The sequence below is a fragment of the Phacochoerus africanus genome, chromosome 2 (assembly GCF_016906955.1).
Source record: "Phacochoerus africanus isolate WHEZ1 chromosome 2, ROS_Pafr_v1, whole genome shotgun sequence".
Classification (NCBI taxonomy): Eukaryota; Metazoa; Chordata; class Mammalia; order Artiodactyla; family Suidae; genus Phacochoerus; species Phacochoerus africanus.
The window spans coordinates 5,484,484-5,507,780 of record NC_062545.1 but is presented as its reverse complement, the minus strand read 5'-3'; the positions used below and the strand labels follow the sequence as shown (position 1 = coordinate 5,507,780).

At 40.4% G+C, this 23,297-nt stretch overlaps 2 protein-coding genes across 4 annotated transcripts in view; one reads left to right on the top strand and one right to left on the bottom strand.

Annotated features, from left to right (window-relative positions):
* The window catches only part of PRKN (parkin RBR E3 ubiquitin protein ligase), a 1,272,474-nt gene extending 1,250,822 nt beyond the window's left edge, over nucleotides 1–21,652 (bottom strand). For 2 of the 3 annotated variants that reach the window (XM_047769781.1, XM_047769779.1), the window contains exon 1: nucleotides 21,488–21,641. In XM_047769781.1, the coding sequence (XP_047625737.1) occupies nucleotides 21,488–21,494 (7 nt within the window). In that variant the 5' untranslated portion in view covers nucleotides 21,495–21,641. Of the gene's footprint in view, nucleotides 1–21,487 lie in introns of all 3 variants that reach the window. The other variant, XM_047769780.1, reaches the window with a different exon arrangement.
* A 101-nt stretch (nucleotides 21,653–21,753) lies between these two features.
* The window catches only part of PACRG (parkin coregulated), a 499,477-nt gene continuing 497,933 nt past the window's right edge, over nucleotides 21,754–23,297 (top strand). Inside the window, exon 1 of the mRNA XM_047769777.1 lies at nucleotides 21,754–22,256. Within this exon, the coding sequence (XP_047625733.1) occupies nucleotides 22,101–22,256 (156 nt within the window). The 5' untranslated portion in view covers nucleotides 21,754–22,100. The remainder of the gene's footprint in view (nucleotides 22,257–23,297) is intronic.

Below are 23,297 nucleotides of genomic sequence, written 5' to 3'. Positions count from 1 at the left end.
CTTTTTAAATCATTTAGGTAAAAATTTAATGACCCAAACCTCACTTAATATTTGAAACATTTACTTCAGATTTTCTTGTGGATTTCAGTAGTATTCTACATGTTGGTTACTAGGAAAATCTTATTTTACATTTTATCTGTCTGCTAAGAAATATTCAACTTTTCCATATGGTTTCAGATAAACAGACTTTAGACTAGACTCCATATTATCTAAAAGAAAAAAGTCAAAAGTAAACTATTCTATTTGAAAAGCAGTATAGAGGTATGTTTCTGGCATTTTTAGAGAATTCTAATGGAAAACAACTACAATATAATAAAATAAATCATTTGCTTTTTAATACACTTTTAGTAAATGTAACAAAAATTATTAAAGTCTTATTTCTACCACATTGAACTTTACCACTTTATATTCATTCCTGTCTCTAATTCATGTTAATTAACTCATAGCTATACTGTTAAATTTCATATTTTAAAGCCTGTGGGTTAAACTAAAACACATTCATATTTCTAAGCCACCTGGAAAAGAGAAAAACACATTCTCAGCAGGAGGGCTATGTGGGTGAAACGTAAGAGACCAGGTCTTTATTTTTCTGTATCTTCCACATACACCAACTGTCTAGCTTGAGAATGTGTCAGGCACTGGGCTAACTTAATATTTAGCCCTGGACTCCTCCCTAGAGGTATCTCACAGTATCCCCACTTTTCAGATGAGGAAGGGGGCCCTTATGGGGGTTCCTGTCCCACAGTCACACAGATGGTAATGAGTGGAGCCTGATTATGAACTAAGATGACTGAAATGCAGAATCCACACACACTGTTCGGCAAATATTTTTCTACCTAGATTTTCTTTGCAGGACTGCCAATATTTTATCTGTCAGCAGAATGTGGAGGTCTTAGACTATGTTCAGTTGTTCCTTTGTTGAGTCAATATATTCGAGAGTCAGTTAAGTTCTTATGCTCTCCCAGGTGCTGAAACTGCAATAGCCACAACACAGAGTTGGCGCTTCTGCCTAAAAGGCTATAGATAGCCGTTGCTTTGTAATTAAACCCCTTACTTAAGAGACAGCAGGGCCTGGGGATGGATAAATTTGGGACAAAGATTCACATTCTTGACCTGATATCCTCTTTAGTTAGCATCAGAGAGCAGGACCGGGGAGGTTCTTAAAAGCAGGGACTCTGAGAGTGAAACAGTGAGAGGGAAGAGGGAAGACACTGTCAGCCCAGGTTCTCAGAACGAACACGACTGCCTGAACTGGTAGCACCCTCCATCTGGGCAAAAGGAGCCCAATGCCAACGGGCACTGGTGGACCAGAGGAGGTTGTAAGCAGAACATCCAGCCTGGAAGGTGCTCTGGAGAGATACTATCTTAACATCCCTTAGGAAACCGAGGCCTCTGTGTCTGTATTCCTCCCCATGTACAAAGCTGCCATTTCTTCCTCCAAAGTCCCTAGGAGATCGAGATATCAGGAGTGAAACTAGAGCACTAGCAGCCAGGTTCTCAGCTTCAGTCGCCTTAGATTTCCAATAAAATAATTAGATACATGAATGCCTTAGGCCATTCGAGGCCATACATCAAAGCTCACTAGAATATTTTTCCAAACTGACATCTTAAAATGTTTTCAGGAGTAATGCATTCTGAGTTCCTAAAATGACTTTCTAATGCATAATCGGGAGTTCCTGTTGTAGCTCAGCTGAAGCAAACCCAACAAGTATTCATGAGGACATGGGTTCGATCTCTGAGCTTGCTCAGTGGGTTAAGGATCTGGCGTTGCCATGAGCTGTGGTGTAGGTTGCAGACATGGCTCAGATCCCCCATTGCTGTGGCTGTGGCACAGGTTGCAGATGCAGCTCTGATTCGACCCCTAGCTTGGGAACTTCCATATGCTGCAAGTGCAGCCCTAAAAAGCCCCTCCCCCCAAAAAGCATAAAATCAGCTAAGAAATTTTAGTCAATGTTATATAACATTTTACAAATATTTGTGACTATATATAAATATGTTCTGAATAGAAAAAAGCAAGGTTTGATTTCCTCACCTAAAAATTAGGGATCATATAGGCTACTTCTTAAAGAATATTAAATTAGTTATTATGCATAAATGGGTCTGATAGGATCTAGCACCAGCAGGTGATCAAAGATGATCGCACATGAAGTGTAAAACAAAAGGACTTCATATTTTGCACTGCAAAAATCTACAAGAAAAATAGGATTATTGTTAACTACCTATAAACTATATCAAATAACTTCATTGCATTTACCAATTGTGTAGAGATTTATATTGGAAAATAAAAACACACTGAGAACTACAGAGTTTCAAAGATGAAGATTTTCTTTACACATTACTTTGTATGTTCATTTTTTTTATCTGCTATCTTTAGCAATAAAAATGAAAATTGTAAGTTCTAGAAATTTTTTCCAAATTTTTTTTAATGTCTGTGATGGAAACACTCCACATACAGCCTTATACCAGCCTGATGTCAGACAGGCACTAATAGGAAGTTGGCAGCAGGGCTGGGAGCAGCCAAGTGCAGGAGGAGGAGGATCAGGGGAGCCCTTTCTCAGGCTGCCCCCTCTCCTGTCCAGCCTTCAAGTGATACCCTTGAAGATCTCTTTGCTCCCTCAAAGGAACATGGATTTAGAAACAACTTTACGGCAACATCATTTGCAATCATAACTTTGTAGGTGCAAACTTGAGACTGCAGGGCCATCCTAATTATTTGGGGCCTGAAATCCCACTGTCTTCATCAGAAGTGCCCCTAATCAGGTGGAACCTCATAGTATCTCTTTAAGAACACACATTCCCGGGTATGAAATCGAGATATCCTGTCTGTGAGTTGACATTTAAGGAGCAGTATCAGGCCTCTAGGAGGTAAGGACCTGGCTTTTTTGAACTCTTCCCTCAAAATAATGAGATTTGGAAAAAAGCTGTCAGTCATGGGAAGACATCACCAAACACTGTATGATGACCTCTTGAAACCTGGTTCTAAAAGAAAATTAGAAATTAAAATAATACGTTTAACCACTACTAAAGTTTACAAGATTCTTACCTGCTCTGAAACACGAAAAGAATCAAATTATTTTCTCAGCCAGAGAAACTCAGGTTCCATTTTTAAGTCCCCATTCTGTAACCCCCCGTCAGCCCTGTAGGAAGGTAATTACCAGGGCCAGAAGGACGGTCCCTGCGGCTTCTTAGAAAGAAACGCAGAGAGCTAAATTCAGGTACTCAGAGGTAAACTCACAGGCTGTGCAGAGCTTAGCTGTTTGACTCCGTGGATTCTAGAGCAGAACACTAAACACTTCTCTTTATTCAGAGAGCAGGCACAGAATAGAGCAGCAGAAACATGGCTTTCTCAATCTTCCCCTCCAGCTCCTGCTAATCAGTGGGAGTCACACAACTAACAACCTTATACAATGGTCTCAGAATGCAAGTTTTAATGATATTTCATTGTAGTGTCCTTGTACCAAAATGTGTTTATTATGTAGTTTCCATTTCACCTGTGTGTTCGAGAGAGCGAGAGGGAGACCACAGACCACAGCAGGAAAGCTGCTATTGTGAGAAAGGACATAAAATTCAAGCAATGAATTAAAGAGGCAAATGAAGGAACTCTTTTCCTTTATTAGAAATAGAAGAAACAGATTGTGCTCATCTCCCTCGGGCCAACAGTCGAACTGTGTGGAATTCAGCCAGCTTCAGTCACAAAGCTCACTTAGGAGCTTTGCTCTGTGAAGAGGAAACCAGATGGGCTATTTACTTTCAACAAGATAATTCTGGAGGAAATTGTTATAAGTCAAAGAAACTTTTTAGCTTCATCTGCTATTTTAGCCTCTAAACTAGATTCAGGAGGCAGACAAGAAGGGTTCTGTTAGGGAAAAAATAAGAGACCTGGAAAGAGAATTGAGGAACTGAAAGACAGCACAGTGCAAACTTGAGCAGCAGTGTCATCCAAGCACAGCAGCTCCAAGGCCACACGACCTGGGCTCACATCCTTCCTCGAGGGCTACTCACTATAACCTGGAAGAAGCAACGTGACCCCTCGGAGCTTGTTTCCTCCAGGGGGCCATGGGGATCGTATGGGTCACGTCATGTTGTGAAGATTACATGGCATGATAAAGCAGGTACAGCACTTAAGATGTCACATCCAACATGAGCTCTCAAACACTGGGAATTATTTTTTTCCATGTCACTTTCTCTTCTATTTACAAAATGTAAAGAGAATCATATTTTATGTGTGTATATATATACACACATATATTTATATTATATATTATAAATCATATTTTATGTATATAGACTAAATTCTTAAGAACATAGTAAGAGCTAACTGTCATATTAATCTACGGATCATGCTCATGAAATTTCTATGTATAAAAACAACTTTTTTATTTTGTGATCACAAGGAAAGAATAAAATAATCCAGATAATTTTATCCTTGGATAAAGAATTCTAAAGAGATTTTTCTCCATAAAATTACTTCTTTAAGAAAAATAGCTGTGGAATGAATACAGAAAAGCTCATTAAACTGTGTGTTAGAATTCTCATACATATAAAAGATGCTTCCTAACCAGGAAAGCAAAGTTCTCCCCATCAAGCTATAAGTAATAGATACTGGGATGGAAAAGGCATCCAGCCACCAAACTCTTAAGATCTGTAACATACATACAGCATTTAGTAGGCCAAAACCAAAAGTATTCAAGTTAAGTTATGGACTCATTTGGCATCCAAGTTAACCTACTTTTCTTTTTCTAATTTGCAATATTGTTGAATGTTAACTGATAATTTTAAGAGAATAAAAGATACTTTCTGAGTGAACAAGACATAATTATATTCCAACTATGATTTTAACTATGGTAGGAGAAAGGAATACATGGTTAAGTAGATTATTCAACATGCAGGACTGAAATAAAAATAGTTTAGTTTTGCTTATTTTTGCATTGGTTTTGAGGAAATCACAAATATTTAATTTCATTGCTATATTAAAGAAACAGAGGAGTTCTCTCATGGAAGAGTGGGTTAAGGATCTGGCACTGTCACTGCAGCAGCTGGGTTGGTGCTGTGGTGTAGGTTTGATCCCTGGCCCAGGAACTTCCACATGCCATGGGCATGGCAAGAAAACAAAACAAAACAGAAACAGCATCATTATTTTTTGGTAATACATTATCTTGCTGTAGGGGAAAATATTCCAAAGAAATGATCAATTTTATTTTAAAAATTTACTTATGGGTTCAGATAAGGCAAACAAAAAAGCAAATTGCATATTTTAAAACTAGAAAATCTAAAAAGAATTGTTAATATATTTAATTTTTACAGTCCTAGTGACTCAATTCAGCTGTGCCCCAACACAACTGTTTATAAGTGTATGAATTATTTCAAGAGTATGAGAAAATATATATGTATATGAGACTTATAGATTTTATGCCCCAGATAAATCAGTAAATAACCTAACAAGGGTCTAAAAGGGAAGGCAAAAAAGTGGAAATATCATATCTTTAATTAACTTTACACTGTTAATATAAAATAAAATTTCCCTCAGTACCAGGGAAGAACAAATAAAAAAGCAAGACAATGTTGCATTTTCTATAAACTGGAAACAGGCAGGAGAGCTGATTCACTTAGAAACAATCAAATAGGACTGACTATTAAGACACTGACTCTAAACAGTGATGAAATATTAAATGAAAGATAAGTTTGTCATCTTTCTCTTCTACACCTAGAATTTGCTCCCCCGCTTTGAAAATATCTATTATTTCACTAATCCAAAGGCCAAAAATTGAATAGCTTTTGTTATCTATTGTTTCAGCCACTGGTTTCATCCCATTCTGGGTAGCTCTGGAAATAACACTGCCTGCCTGTTCCAATGCAGTGTCTGCAGAAGCGAAAAGTGTTATGCCTTATTGAGAAAGCAGTCTTCTTTGGGCCTAACTGGGTATGCAAAGACTGCAAAAGTCTGGCTCCTTTTTCACCTGGGCCATTTCTCAGAGTTCCTCTGAAGATGAAAGACAAAGACCAGGCTTGCCTACTGCTAGTTATAAAAGCAGTGACTTTTTCAAGCTCAGAGTTCCTCAACTGCAATGCAAACCCACTATGTACACAGCATTTATCTGGACCCTGGGATTTGGGAGCAAAGCATCCGATGACAATATGCTGATGCTCATGCTGCTGTTTGTGCCACAGATGATAACATCTTTTGTCTCTGTCCCAGGAGTCTCCTGTCTCTGCCGGCAACCATGAACTAGCAACTGGCTAAATTATTATTTGTCAGTAGGGTAAAGTCAAATCTCAGATCTGACAGTTTGGGCAAAGGAAGAGATACTGATAGAAACACGGATTTCTGAAAGAAGGAAAAGGGTCAAAGGTTGAGTTTGGTGATATGAAAAACTTCCCAGGATCTAGGAGTGAGTGCACTCACCCAAGTGAGGAGGGGAGAAATAAAAGAGTCCCCACTTTTCTGCTGAGAGGAGAGAGGCAGAACTGAAAAAGCTACACCCGTAGTACGCTGGTAGTTGCTTACTCACTCTCCTCCAGGCAGGGGAGGACGGGATGTTATCGTGACAGCAGGAAACCTAGGACTTAGGCCCAGAAGGAAAGCAGCGTGTGTGGGTGCTGAGCCAGGGCGTCGGCGGTGTCTATAATGAAGACCTTGTTACTGACAGTCTCTGAGAGGACCAGCAACATTAGAAATTACTTCAGCTAAGCCCTGAGTGTGCACCTGGTTGGAACCAATGGTAAATGTGCCCTCTTCACAAACATGGAGCAGCTAATTCCATTTATACCAACATGATCCCTTCCTCCCCTCCACTCTGACCTCACATGCTTTGAGGAAAAAGATCTTCCCGTCCCCGAGAGTTGCTGAAAGTTACACATACCTTTCCCGGTATGACGGCGAAGAGAGGGACTCAAACTGTCATGGTTCTGTTGGGTACCAAAACCGAATCTGTCCCATCCTACCTGTTCCCACAGAGGACGGGACACTGAATTCACTGGTGGGGCTTGGTGCCTCTCAGTGGGTATGGGAAGCTACAATAACATTGTGGAAGGAGGCTTTGGGCTTATTTAATGTGTTACTGTTGTGGTTTTGCATCTGACTGGGTACTAGGAATGGAAGTGTTACCCGTCGATACTTCACATTCCTGTGGGGTGAGCAGGGCCACGCTCAGGAACCGCTGCCTGTGGGGAGGCCCTTTCCCAGCACAACAGAATCACCTTCTTGGTGATTCGTGGACCCCATCAAGTCCGGTCCTTTTCATACAACTAAGCATTTGCTGAAACGAACACCTGACAGCCTCGTTTTCCTACAGGGGTACTCAGGCTCAAAGATTAATGATATGCGAAGAGTCCACAGGCCTCATCAGTCAAAACTAAATGGTGTATTTAAGAGTAAAGCTGTTTTGGTACACGCATCTTTTCAGTTTTACATGAAAAAAATGGCAGCTATTCCTTTGGGAGAAACTAATTAATACACCCTCCAGGTGAAGCCCAATCAAAAGGGGTCCTAGAAGATGCAAACATAATTTTGGTTCGGCCACTGGATATCGTGTTGGACTAATACAGCCCCAGATCATGAAGACAATGACCATCTGGGTCACTGAATTGAGTACACAGCTCAACAAGTTCCTTCACAGTGGCCAAGGTGGTGGACATGATGGGCCTCTGATTTACAGAGACTCAAATTCACATTTACATTACAAATTTTGTAAAAATGCCCTTATCCTGCTTGCACCGGACCCTTCTAGACTAAATGTCTGGGTACAAGTAGGGAGTGACTGGAGAGGAGATACAGTGATGGCTACCAGGAAGGGACATAGCAATTTCATGGCTGTGCAGGGAGAACCAACAAACCCAGAGTGGCAACTAGATCTGATCACCTCAAACTCCATGAAGCATGGTGGGGGGGAGATTTATGCTCTCTTAGTCCCCTACAGCTAGTGCCTCTTCCTGGCAAAACAGTCATGTGATCCAAGTGAGTCGAGCTGCCGAGGTGGCTGGCATTCTCACTCACTGAACTATTTCTGAGTCTTTTACCCCCTCCATGGGCTACAAAACCAGAAAAAGTTATGTGGACATGGCTGGTGATGAACTATTCTGCTGTGCCTGATGCCATCAACAGCAGCTCCAAAACACGGACCTCCCTCCTGTGTTGGTACAGACGCTCAGACTGGCACAAGCTTATTTCAACCTGATTGGAAAAGGAAAAAAACCTAGGCTTGTCCTGACTCCAAAACAGTCTTAGGTTGTGCCATGTGTAGCACTTAAGGCTGCAGCTACTCAGAATATTGTCTATGCAACTTAATCAAACCAGTGTAATAAAGACCCAAACCAAGGGTAACAGCAAATTCCAAACAAGAAACCTGTGCTCTCTCCATGGGGGAGATGGGGCTAAGCACTCTTTTTTTTTTTTTTTGGAAAGAAAAGTCTTCCTTTCTTAGGCATGGATTATACATCTAGAATCACACTTTAATCACCAAAGTGAAAATGTGCATGGGACATCAACAAGCCAGACACTTCTGTGCTGGGTTTATGCACATACTCAAACCAACATACTATATTAAATAATGTACTCAGGCTTTTTAAAACCCTTTAAAATAGATGTATTCAAATGCTTCATGGATCTCAGAACATCCTTTGTCACCTGTCAACACAACTTCATTTGCTATAAGGGCTGCTTTTTGGATCACCTACTGCCCCTTGTTATTACTGGCAATATCATTCCAAACCTCCTTGTATGGGTCGTAACAGATAACAGACACGACTTAAACTGCCTTAATTAAGAACTACTGGTCTTAGAGTTCTGATCATGGCTCAGTGGTTAACACGACTAGTATCCATGAGGACGTGGGTCTGATTCTTGGCCTCACTCAGTGGGTTAGGGATCTGGCATTGCTGTAAGCTGTGGTGTACACTGAAGATGTGGCTCGGATCCCACGTTGCTGTGGCTGTGGTGTAGGCTGGTAGCTGCAGCTTGGATTTGACCCCTAGCCTGGGAAGCTCCATATGCCACAGGTGTGGCCCTAAGTAGACAAAAGACAGACAAAAACCACCGGTTTCCCTCCTGGGATTTATTCACATTAGGCCAAGTCAGAATGGAGGCAGGTGGATGGAGTCAATAGGGCAAGTAGGTTTCTCCTGCTGCTTGGGATCCTATTGATCACGGCCTGAATTACATGCTGTATGAGACAGGATGAATAGATCTGGTCTGGGTTTCTGCTGGTCTAACGCATCAGACCCACCACAGAGTGGCACATGCCTGTGAGAATTATCACAAGCCAAGGAGGTATAGTAAAAACAGCTGCATTTGGGGAGTGACAGTGTATTTGGGCCTCTTCCACTCACCTGCATGTCTTGCTGAGGGGACCAAGGACACATGGCCCTGACATCTCTTTTACCTAGGTAACCTAAGTTATCCGGGTTGTCTACGCATCCAGAAACCTTCAGATATAATAGTTGCCTCTAAGGAGGTTTGCTTACCGCTTGCCATAATAGTGGTGGATACTTCAAGCTCAATAAATGGTCATCGTCTGCAACGCAAATCCACAGCACGTGTGGTATTTATTGGGGCCATATCACATTCCCCTCTTTGGGATTTGGGGGCAAAGGAAACTGTTATAAATGTGATAACACTTACACAATTCGCTGTGCCATGGGTAATGAAGTTCCTTTGTCTCTGACACATGAGTTTTGTGTCTTCTGACAACATCCACAACACATTAATGGGCCAACTTATTAGACTGTAAGTAGAGTAAAAATACATTCTCAGACCCAACATGCTTATCAATGGTTTGAACCATCCATGATACCTGAAATAAAGCCCAGTTCAGGCAACTATCCTCATACCTAATATTCAGATATGAACTTACATAGTTGTTCTAATGTTGAAGCTACTCATCCCAGATTCTTCGATGGAAGCAGGAGAAAATCATTAGCACAAGAATGTAAAAACCAGGGTCACTTCCCTACTTTCTAGAACCTAAATCTATAGGTTCTCCCATTGGACATCCATACAAAACTGGAATTTTCCCCTTTAGTTCCACTTCGCCCATAGCAAAACCCCTATGAAGGGGAACCGTTAATACCACTGCACTACACTTCAGTGTGAAGAAGCAATACTAAGTATATGAGATATGCTTATTTCTAGTTTACAGGGAAGGGTGATTTGGGATATAGCCTAAATGGGGAAAGAAGTGAATAAGAAGTGCTACTAGCCATAGACAATATATTTTTTAATTCCAAGCCTGATTTTCCCAAGTACCATCAATCTATCAATTAATCAACAAACCTATCCTCATGGTGACAGAAAAATGGCTAGAAGACTATTATTTATAAAACTAAGTTACTGCCACTGGGGAGAGAAATCAGGAAAAGTATGCAAGATTCAGGGAATAAAAGAGTTGAGAAATATTTTATTTTCCATTGTCAAAAATCCTACAAAATCAAAGAATTTAAGGTTCAAAATTCACCTTCAGAAATGTACAGGAAAGACTCAAATGTCACCAAATGCTCTGTGTATGATTAAGTGCAAAAGATTTGTCCATTAGCTATTACTTTCTGTTAAAAGCAAAGAATGACTTGAGAAAGAGGATGAAATTACTTAGAAGCAGAATTATAAAAGCAGGTTAATGTCTAGACTTCTGGCTGAGTAAATATCAAATATGATCAGTAAATATTCTACATTTATGGCTTTATAGCCCATATGATTAAAACAAACTACGCTTAAAATTAGGAAAATTCACATTACTTCGGAAAGTTGCTTCATATTCACTTGTCTCCATAATTCACTAAAAATAAAAATAAATGGTTTTTGAGAACAACCACAGACATGACTTTGATGAAAGACCATTTCTCCGCCCCCCTGTGAGCCATGAGGAAAGGTAGATATGTTTATTCATAAAGTTCTGTATCTTCATGGATAAGTGATGCTGCTGGCATATCCTGTTATTTAATTGAAAGGAGGCAGAATAAATGCCTCATGTAAAGCCACTGTTGGAGCTGCACTTGCATACTGTAAACAGATACAAATATTTCAACATTATCCACACTTTCTTTAAGTTTAAAATTTAAGCCTATCTTATACATAACATGAAAGAACATCTTTAGAACAATTATGAAAAAAATCCGACTTCAGTTCTTTGTTTTAGAACTAGGGCTTTTGTATCATCCGGGGTCTCTACCCAGAAGGCTGAAGAGAAGGTGGGTGAATGCTCCAGGCAGAGGGCTAGATAGATGACATCAGAGTCAGTCAAAGACAAAAAGCATGAAAATAAATCTATTTTTCCTATTAAAAAATTGCTCAGAATGATTAAAATGAATTCCTACCCAAATTAAATTGTCTTGAAGTTTTCTGTGCAAGGCTTTAGGCATGAACACTCCTTGACTTTGGCCTGCCATGTTTCCTTAATCAATCATGCAGTAGCCTAAAATTAAATTGAAATGATTGGATCAAGGAAAATCAAATTTTTTAACATTTAGTTGCAGTAATGTGATTATGAAGCTTTTAGTGATATTGTAATTACTTTGAAGCTTCAAGCATATGTTTCTACTGAGAGTATTCCATGGAGAAAAGCTGCATTAGGGAAACAAGTAAATACAGACCCCAGTGATGCAAAAATATATTTGCTATAAAGTTAAAAGCTAAAGGTTGGAAAAGTGACAATGCATTCATGTAATTTATACTCTAGACATCCTGTGTAGAGTAAGCATTTTAAAATCCCAGCTCATTTCAGGATTAAAATAACGTCATGGCTTCTCTCTAAAGGGAAGCATTAGAGAAGCAATAAGAAGAAACAACAGTAAAGGACGGGGGTGGGGGGAGAAAAAAGTCATCTTGTGTAAGCTCCATTTGTGCACAGAAAAAAACAATGTGACAGACTAAATTCTCTTTCCTAAACTTAATGAATCAACTTCTCAGAATATGAAACATTTTAATACGCTTGGTATTTACCAAAATCCAACCATAGAGTTACTATCCCTTAGAAATTCTTTCATCCATTTCAACACTTACTGGGATTATGCTGGGCTTGGGGGCCACAGAGATAAATGAGATGAGGCCCCACCCTCAAGGCAAATATCATAGAGATTAGATTCTTTAACCAGGTACTTTGGCCTCTGAAACAGGGAGGGAGACTGGAGAAAAGAAAATGAAGAGACATCTCTCCTTTCCTTTGATTCTTTGATTCATACTTTCACTCATTCAATAACTATTTAAGTACCTGCCTATTTAAGAACCAGGCAGGTAAGTAAACACAAAACAGTCAAATGGAATGGGTTTAGGTCTTCAGACTTTAACAGGAAAATGATTCCATCAAAATAATCAAGGTTACAAAGCTTTTGAAGGATTGGTTCATTCTGATTGTGTCAAAGCACAGCTAATTGTCCTAATCACTTAAAGATCCTAAGGACGAAGCAGTGCATGTACTTACAGTGTTTAATTTGGCTAATGCCAACTTTATTTATTTAATTTTAATGCGAATTTACTTCTCACTTTCAGCCATAAATTTTGCCACTTCCTACACTCTCAGAGGAGGCCGATTCCAAAGTTATGTTCACCTGCCACTGACCCCTGCCAGCTTTCGAGTTTGCTCCCTCTGCCCAAGTGGGCCTTACAATACATCACAGAGTGGCCATTAGTTACAGACACACTCCTTTTTATTAATTTTTATTAATTTTATTATTATGACCAGATTAGTACTGTCATAATCCTGTGTTAGTCAAAAGGAAATGAGTGAGCTTTAACATGGCCCAGCTGCCAAAGCTGTCTTTCTAATAATAACTCTGAACATGCCCATTCCTAGCCTTAAGACCAACTGGTTCCTCATTACTTACAGACAAAACCCACTTCCTCAAGCAGGCCCTGACCCTCTTTACCTGGATTGCTCCTCACTTTCTCCTTCATGTGCCTCATGCTAGAACCCTGTCAACAACTCCCTACCACAGCGTCGGCCTCCAAACCTCCATGCCTTACTGTTTGCACTTGGGAAATGACTCAGCTCTGAAGGTCCAGCTCACATACCACCTCTGTTCCGGAGGGTCCCCGGCTTTATCACACAAAAAAACACGCTTCCATTATAGTGTCTGCTACTGCTGATCAGGATCTTAAAAGTGGACTCAGCCTCTTCACAAAGTTGTGCTTCCTCATTTACATGTGGAGACTTAGCAATGTCTCAGATTATAACTTACAGTCACAATACATGTTTGTTGAAGTTAACATTTATTTTCTTTTTTCCCAATAAAAACCAAAGTTTTTCTTTTCTTACAAATCAAATTCTGCATCTATTTTAAAAATTCACTTCACATTTCCTTTCCAGTTTCTCCTAACTGCACTATACAAACATCATTTAAAAAATGAAGTCAAATTAAGCTTGATTCTTTTTTTGTCCTTCATAACTTTACTAGAATTTGTTTAAAACTTGTAATTGTGTACTTCCAACCAAGCCAGATTAGTAACTACTTACAAAGGGCAGGACAATGTTAAACTATTCCACAGGAGCATTAGGTGTCTAACTTTCACAGTGAACTGGTAAATCAGAAATCAGAATGTACATAAAATGGTTACCTGCTCCCGCTTTGCCTGATCATGTGTTGTGTGAAGTCCTATTTCCTGTCAAAAGCATAACAAAGCTTCCCCTGCTCTACAGGATACAAATGAGCAACCTGGTACAGCAAATTATGCAGCTGTAATTCACCATTTCAGTTCTGGAGTGGAGCCACATGTTCTCCTGCCACCTGGGAGAACCACCTTGAAAAGTGAGTTATGTCCTTGGCCAGCTTTATCAATTAGTTTTCAAAAAAACCACAAACAATCTAGATTCCTCACATGTAACATTACTGAAGAGCTGTCAATTCGATGTTCTAGATCTTCATCCTTAGTTTATAATAAGATACTTTAAAACCAGATTTGGAATAGTGAAGGCCTTAATCATTACTGTTGTAATGGTTACTGTTGAAGAGACCCCTTCAAAATGTCATGTCCTAGTCTCTGAAACCTGTGGATACAACCTTATATGGCAGAAGGACTTTGCAGGTGCAATTAAATTAAGGATCTTGAGATGGCAGTTTATCCTAGTGGCCCCTAAATGTAATCACAAGTGTTCTCATAAGAGGAAGACAAAGGGAGATTTGACTACAGTAAAAGAGAAGGCAATATGACCACAGAAACAGAGACTGGAACGAGGCAGCCAGGAGCCGAGAAGCCAGCAGCGTATAGAAGTGGAAGAGGATTCTTCACTAAAGCTCCCAGAAGGAGCTAGTTCCGCTAATACCTTGACTTGAGTCCCTTAAAACTCATTTTGGACTCATGGCCTCCAGAACCAGAAGAAAATAAATTTGTGTTATTATGCTAACTTGTTACAGCAGCAACAGGTAACTAATACAGTGACCAAGGCATGCCTCAAAAAATAGTACTGAAAAAAGCTAGTGAAACGACGGTACTAATGGTGGTTTTTTTGAAAACATTACTTTTATGACCAGAACATAAAATCATTAGATGTATGCTACCATTAATAATTTATTTGACAATTTGTCACAAAAATATAATCAGTTTTACAGTTTCCAGGGATGCGTTTGTCCTCTCCTTCACACTACATTTATAACATTTACTGCATTCCTATATTTCCAAAATATTACATGCTTAATGCTTAAAAGCTGAAAAAACAAAGAAAACCACAGTGAAAAAAATCCCACAACCCGAAGATAATAATTTTAAAGCATACTTCCCAATATTTGTACATATATAAATGGCACCTAATGCCATCTAGTTCTCACTCATGGTAAGAAAGCGCTTATATTAATTTTAAAAAAATCTTTCTAAACTATTAAGAAATTCACACACAATTATCAGTCTTGGGCCATTAATGCTATCCTATTACCATCACTGCTTGAAGACCAAAAAAAAAAATCATGTCACCCCCAGAAATCAGCCCACAAATGGCATTTCCACCCTTCTCTAACTTTACCTGCATAACTTGTATTCTAGAGGGCATAAAATGATTAAATTGGCTACAGAAGCCGGAAGAGATGTTTAAATTTATATGTGAGTAACTGTGACACTCATAACTGGACTCTAGAGAAGTTCCTTAGATGTTAAACCACAAATCAAAATTATTCCAGAGTTTCCCCTCACCCCTCCAAAAACAGAGTTATAAAATGTGCTGCAGTGATGCTCAGGGCCCAGGAATCGCCAAGGTACAGAAGGCAAGGATACACACCGGTGTGAAACTCTACAATTATGCACTATGAATAAGATTATTTGATGACTTTCTTGAAATCAAACTGATAGGAAAAAAAATCAGTATATTTGATAGAAAATTTGCATGCAGTGAGAAACATACAAACACATACACACATATATATATACAGAGACAATTAAAAAAAGAAGAAAATTCTAGAGAGGACCACAATAAAGGAAGAAATTCCCTTCCCTCCTACTGACAGTGCATATCACCAATTCCTCAGTGACAATAGTAGGAAGCAAATAGCAGGCCTCCACTATACATTACTTTCTGTTTTTATCATCTATCTATGCAGAGTGAAACATACACAACTTGCATCCAACACTATGAATTCAGGCATCTTTAAAAACATCTTTAGGTACTGTCACACGCACTTATCCAGATTTAGTAGATGCCAACTGACTTGTGCAATCTACATGTGTTTGTGATCAGCATTCGGAGAAGCAGCAACTCAGATAAAGCTGCCCGGTTGTGCTTAAATCTGTACCTCTCACTCCCTACGGATTCACCGGGGAGCTAGAAAGGACTTCAAGCCAGAGTTCAAAGGTAGAAATAAGACCGAGAGCATGAATTACTACTTGTAAGCGTCTCTGCAGGCAGCAAGCCTAACTCCTGCCCTATCCTCTAGCCAGCCCAAGGTTCTTCACTCCCCAAAACTCTGGCTCACAGAAAAAAAAGAAAAAAAAAAAAAATGTAATCAGGTCCAGATTCCCCTGAGAGCAAAATGCAGAGGCTGGGCCTACAAGCAGTTTTGCTGCAGACAACTCCCTGTCCAGAGAGTGTCTATGGGAGGAGCCAGAGGTCCTGGTCTGTTCAGTCATGCCATTCCTGTCACAGAACGACAGGAACACTTGTAAAACCAAGCAAGCCCTGTGGAAACCCCAGAGACAACCAAGGACAGAGCTCACTTCTTTAATTGGTCAGCCAACAGCACTTTAATTGGTCAGCCAACAGCTGCTCCTGTGACCTGAGGAATGAAATGTTAACATTCCAGCTTCTGACAAAATCAGGAAAGGGAAAAAAAAAAAAAAAAGAGAGAGAGAGAGAGAGCGAGAGAGAGAACAGAAAAGGGGAAGTGCAGGTAGACGCTAAAACCAAAGGTTCACCTCAGAAACACAGATGGTACAAACTTCAGGTCTATTTCTCCATGTTATTAATATAGAGTGAATTTCAGGTGTCTAATCCCTATCTTTCCATGTTCTGGACAATGGATCTACTCTGCACAATGAGCTTAAAAAATGTAGCTGCAAAGGGCTTCATCTCAGGTGATCTTATTTATGCACTGAAGCTTCAAAAAACATTTAATAGTAGAAATAACTGCTGCATTCATCAATTACATAGATAAATAATGAACACATCTCAATCGGAACACCAATATCAGTTCCCTAATCACTATTTCTTTCTCTCATTTGATTATGGTCGGGTGGGGGGCTTGGGGATGGGTAAATTGCCCGTACATAGAGATTTTTTCTCTCTTCTGATGTTAAGCGCTCTAATATTACCCTTTATGGGAAAGCCTGTTCAAGCCCTACAGTAAGAGTCAACGGGAGAAAAAAATCAAGAACCCATCAATACTCTTAAAAATACAAAGGTCCTAAAATGGTCTCAATATATGGTCAAGCGTATAAGTAAATAAGCCAGGAAGGTGAGCTGCAACATAAATCTCCTTTAATATTACAAAACTTAAGAGGGAATGCATTCAGATTACTACAAAGAAACATTTAAAATGAGCTCATTAAATGCAAATTAAAACAGAAACACTATATAAGCACTGGGCCACAATTAAAGGCCGAAGAAACAGCAGGTAAGAAACAATTTTCATTGATCAAAAAGCTAAAAGCTAACACAATAAAGTATTCTGCACTGAAACTGCTTTCATGAATATGAAACATTACCAAGTAAGGAAAAATTTTTTTTCCTGCATTTTTCAAAGAAGCTTTGGAGGTAGAAATGGATTTGCATATCTTAATACAAAGTACTTTTATTGTATCATTTCCAAGCAATGAAGTCATGAGGTTTCAAAAAAAATGCAGATTTCAAGAAAATCCTTAGAAACAGTTCCAAAGTTGAAAAGGGCATAGAGTCATCACTTTAGAGCCTTTGGACCTAAAGAAGAACTGTATATAATTAAATGAAATCTATGCAAAAATTTAGCAGAACTTCTTTTGTGACACAATTGCCATGAACAGCTTTCAGAGCCTATCCTGGGTACTTAGATGTAGGGTCGCTCCTCATCTAAAATTATTGAAATGGCAGAGCAAGTAGCAGTATACAGTATATTTAACTGAAATATAAACTCAGACTTTAAAATTCACCACATACAAGCTTTAAAACAGATATGCAGTTCTGTGGGAAAACAGTACATACAGTTAGACTGTGCATTCCTGATGTCAGGGCATGTTTTTCTTTTCTTTCCTTTTTTTTCACTCATGTACCCTTAGCACCTGGAAGTACTGGGCACAGAGTAGTAGATATTCAATTATTGAATCTGCTGTCATGAAAATAAAGCATTGTTAAATGAGAGGGAGAGGGTTTTTTTCTTTCTTACGTTCATTTTAAAAGTTAAAATACACTGTTTTTCATATAAAAATATTTTATGGTACACATGGGCATTCTTATCAACACTGTCAGACAGGTCCAGGGCCATCAAGGATAGTGCTGCATCTGATGCACTGATCAAAGGCACTCAGTCTACGGTGGGGAGGCCATGGTGATGGGGAGAGAGGGAAAACCCAGTAGGTGCTTTGCTGTTGTAAACTGGGTCAGTTCTGGGAAGGATGTCTTTTTGTAATTTTTCAGCTCAGAGGTATTAGGATAGCGCTTTGCTACCTTGTTGTGGTAGAGAGAAGTATAAAATAGGGTGATTTATTTTAACCAATTTAGAAATACCTAGCAAAATTCAAAATCTACAAACCCTTAACTAGGAAATCAACTCAGAAATTGTAATGAGATTTTATTTTACATATATGTTTACATGTGCAAACAAAATGATAGGGACACAGAGAGTTCCCATCGTGCCTCAGTGGAAACGAATCTGACTAGCATCCATGAGGACAGCAGGTTTGATTGCTGGCCTTGCTCAGTGGGTTAAGGATCTGGCACTGCCGCGAGCTGCGGTGTAGGTTGCAGACATGGCTGGGATCTGGCGTTGCTGTGGCTGTGGTGTAGGCCATCAGCTACAGCTCCAATTCGACCCCTAGCCTGTGAACTTCCATAGGCCATGCGGGTACAGCCCTAAAAAAGACAAAAAAATAAAAATGATAGGGACACAAACATTCCTGATGATAGAAAGTGTCTGTAAACCTATTGTATGCTCATTTACTGGCAAGCACGTGCATAATTTATGAACATTTATAAAGACAAAACAGGAATTACTGCAGAGTAGATCTGTACGTGCAGATATGTAAGTTTTCTAAGAGATGTTAAGGTAGAAAAGATTATGTTCTCAAAATTCTTTTAACTCAATCAAAAATAACATTTAAGACACTGAATTTGAAATTCAAATTCCATGCACTTTAACATATGTCACTACTTAAATACATAAATCCAGTTTTATGCAACATATATACATAAAATATACCACAAATATCACTATTAAAATTCAATTTTAAACACAAAATTTGCCAATTCTAAAAAAGGATGAAATATATTTTTAATATAGATGCCAAAAATTACTTTTTTCTAAGTTGAATTTTCTTGTTTTTTTTTCTTATTCTGCTTTTTATTATCTTGAAATTCTCTCCAGACTTCTCAAAAAGTCATAATTTTTCACTTATTTCAATTAATTATGTTTCTGTTGCTGTCTGGGTCAGGGCATTTAACATACTAATCACAATTCAAGTGGAAAATGTAACTACTTTTGAAAGAGTTTCTGTGTCAAGAAAGAATCCTGGGTTTTGAGAAAGTAAAGGAAGGTAATTTTATTGGTAGAGAGGTAACAGTCAATCCTATTCTACTCCTATCCTCCTATTTTAGTCCTATTACTCCTATTCCACTAAGAAATGAAATTTTTGTTTTTCCTTAAAAGTGAAATGAGATTTAAATAAAGTTGAGGAGTGCTATGTGCTTTAAAGAGTGTGTAGCCATTAAATAGAGCATAGGCACAAAAGGCCAATTTGAATAGCACATGTCTTTAACAAAAATAATCCCCATATATATATATTTAAGTCTATTTTAATCTCAAGTATATTACTGGATATGGACCATAATGCCTTTCCTGGCTCCAAAGTTTAGTCAGCAACAAGAAACCCAGCACCCCAAGACTTTCCTTCAATTGCTTCTGCTCTCACTGAACTTTGTCTTGATTCAACACAACCAAGTTCAAAACTGGCAATTAAGACTTTTTTAAAAATATATTTTATGACAGAATTAGGCAATACAGGTAGTTGACTAGCTGCATGGAATAATTTATTGTACATAATCCAGATGGTTTTAATAAGTAAGGTACTTTTCTTGGGACGGAGCATGGATTTAATTATTTATGCTGCAATACACTTATTTGCACTACATAAAACAATAGCTGGAGTATAAGCAAACATTTTTATAAATCCACCCTATTTTCTCCCTATCACCACCTGTTAATAAATGTCTAATCATCAAATCTAGGAGTTCCCATCATGCTCATTGCTTAACGAGCCTGACTAGCATCCATGAGGACGCAGGTTCTATCCCTCACCTTGCTCAGTGGGTTAAGGATCCAGCACTGTGGTGAGCTGGGATCCAGTGCTGCTGTGGCTGTGGTGTAGGCCAGCAGCTACCGCTCCTATTGGACCCCTAGCCTGGGAACTTTCAAATGCCACAGGTGCAGCACTAAAAAGACAAAAAAAAAAAAAAATCTCTAATCATCAAATCTAAAGGTAATAGTCTTTTTTTTTATAACCCTATATCCCAAATAAACTGCCTAAACATAGTTCATTCTAACAGATATCTATATAATCATCTATTAGATAACAATTGAGAATTAAGTGATGATTTTTTAGATTTTTTTTTTTTTTTTTCTGTCAGCTCCCGCTGCATATGGAGGTTCCCAGGCTAGGGGTCTAATCTGAGCTATAGCCGCCGGCCTACACCAGAGCCACAGCAACACCGGATCCTTAACCCACTGAGCGACGCCAGGGATCAAACCTGCAACCTCATGGTTCCTAGTTGGATTCATTAACCGCCGAGCCACGACGGGAACTCCGATTTTTTCGATCTTAAGTATTTGTCTTTACATAGCTTTACCTATATAGATTTAGGTAAAATGAGTTTATCACGCATACAAACCTATATGTTTTAAAAAATTCACCTCTCATCTTCCTAGATCTGATTTCAGATGTACTTGAGGCAAGTATAATATGTGGTGCCCATCAGGAATAATCCCCAAATAAACTCATCAAACCGATACACAATCTAGAGGAAATCTATCCTAATAAACTCCCCAAAGCAATGTTTTGTAATCATGCTGTGCATTTCCACTAATTTTCAGAGATAACCCTTAAAATAACTTTTGGCCTAGCAATTCTGGAAGAGAGGAACTTTTGTAACCTTATACATCACAGTGTTTACACGCAATTCTCATAGCAACTTCCAAAGCTTTATTCAAGAAATGCCCTTAGGTCATTTTGCACATTAAAAAAAAAAAAAATGTAATTTCTGTTTCCTGCACAACAAGTCGTTAATTCATTATGTGAGAGTTTTAGACCTTGCCACCATTTACTCTTAAGTACCCTTTCATCTCAGACCTCCAATGCGAGATTGGGGAGGCAAAATCCTAGGGAGCAGTGAGTTGAAATCCACTGGAAGGAACTTCTTTTGACCGGACCATCATCCCAGGGGCCTTCCCCTAGAGCTTAAGGCTCTGCCAGCGTTTCCCTTACAGAGTTCTACGGCGGGTCCCCAACTCTCCCAAGCTGGGAGACAGCCGCCCCGCGGGCCGGAGGTCACGCCGGGCGGGAGGAAGGGCCGTGCCACCACCCTCAGGGTCCGGCGGCGCAGCGCTCGCCCTGGGACCGCGGGACCAGCCCTCGTGCCCCTCCGGCGGCGGAGGCGCACCCGAGGTCCCCGGCCAAGTTGTCTCCAGAGGGGAGCCTGTCCGACCCGGGGCGCGTGGGGACTTGGGACACACACACACTTATTCTCCAGGACCGCGGCGGGCACCGCCTCCCCGCAGTGTCAACTGACAGCTGCCCCGGGCGGGCACCTCGGGGTCCCCGTCAGCCGAGGCCCGGCGCGGCGCCCCAGCGGGGCGCGGGGCGGCGCAGAGAGGCTGTACCTGGCAGGTACTCACGTACCTATCATGGTCACTGGGCAGGTGGAGGCTGCCGGGCGGGCAGGGGCCTCCAAGCACACTGGCACCCGCCTGGGCTCCCACGAGCCTCGCTCCGGAGTTAAATCCTCCAGGACGCCCCACCCCCGCCCGCCAGCCGGCCGGCCGGCCGGCCTGCCTGCCGGCCTCGGAGTGCGCACGCGCGAAGGGCGTGCCGCCCGAGGCCTTCTGGGAGTCGTAGTTCTGACGCGTGGTCTCGTCTCACGTCGCTCGCCGCCCGCCGCCGGTCGCCCTCCGGTAGCCAACCGCCCTTCCGGCCTGAGGCCCGGGAAACGCACGTCACCCGGAGGCAGGCCCTTTCGGTCGCAGTGTTGACGTGTCGCTTAGCAACCGGGAGGGTTACCTTTGGAAGCTTGGTGCAGCTCTAGCCACCGTCCTGCCCTCTTCCCGCCCCGCCCCTCCCCTCCACTCCCTTCACCTAGGAGCTGCCAAACATCTGGATCCACCTGGGCACCAGGAGCGGTTGAATTTCTACCATTAACGCGCCTTTTTACAATTTTTCCCGACCTCCTCACATCCGTAAAACTCACTGACTCTTTTACTACACGTTTTATGAGAACAAGACATTTTCTAGGAAGATGGTGGCAGAAAAAGAGACCCTGAGCTTAAGCAAATGCCCAGACAAGATGCCGAAGAGGACCAAGCTGCTGGCACAACAGCCGCTCCCGGTGCACCAGCCTCACTCCCTGGTTTCTGAGGGCTTCACAGTCAAAGCCATGATGAAAAACTCAGTCGTAAGTGATCTTCCTGACTCGCACGCACTCGCTGCCAGGCAGGGGACACCAGGTTGGAGAGGTTGGCCGGCCCTGGGATGCAGTCTGAGCCCGTGCCCCGGGTGGTCTTTGCGGAAAATTACAATTCCTCGGCCAGTAGCAGGCGGTGCCCAACAGTGTGGAGTCCGGCGAGGTTGTTAGAAAGGACCTCGGGCGACTGAGGGGCTATGCCCATTTATAGACACCTTCCTAATAACTCACGGTTCTAGACGCCCCAGATTACTTTAAGCTGTTTACACAAAGAGAAAGGTGAGAGATCCCCTCTACTTACTGATTCCTCAACTAGCCCCATTCAGCAAAGGGCCTAAGAGAAGCAGAGTTCTTAGAAAGCATGAACTCGCTTGCAAAATTTCGACAGGTGCTCATTTAGAGCTGGGGACATAAACTCGTTTATTGACGATAAATTTCATCAGTTCAACCTGGGAATTTTCAGAGTAGCTTAGCGTTTATTCGAACACTACTCTTTCTCACAAAATGGCATGTTAAGAGTACTGAAAAGCAACTTAATAAGAAGTCTATTTGCAGATAGACCTTTTAAAGCTTTAATTTTTAGCAATCTAAGCTGTAGTTCAGGTATCTCTGCCTATTAATACAATTCCTATTTCATTTTTTCTTTTTGTGTCAGTAAAAAATCAATTATCCTCAATACTATTAGAGGGAAAAGGTTTAAATTATGTACAAATGGTTTGGCTACATGCACGATAATTTTTAAAAAAATAGCTTTAAATTTGGTATGCTACACGAGATTTTACTACTGAGTAAGCACCTGTCTGGAAATGAGATATTAAATAAGAAATGCAGCTTTTGAATTTGTATAATTTACACTCTGGGAGGTTCTGACTTATTGTATAGCAACTCATTAGGGTAAATGAATAGTGTTGCTTTCCAGGGTCACATTGTCTGTTTTACATAAATGTTGCAAACCTAATACTTTATTCCTAAACCACATCCTTAAAATACGTGAATGAAGAAGTTCATCTTTAGACCCCTAGGCCAGATTCC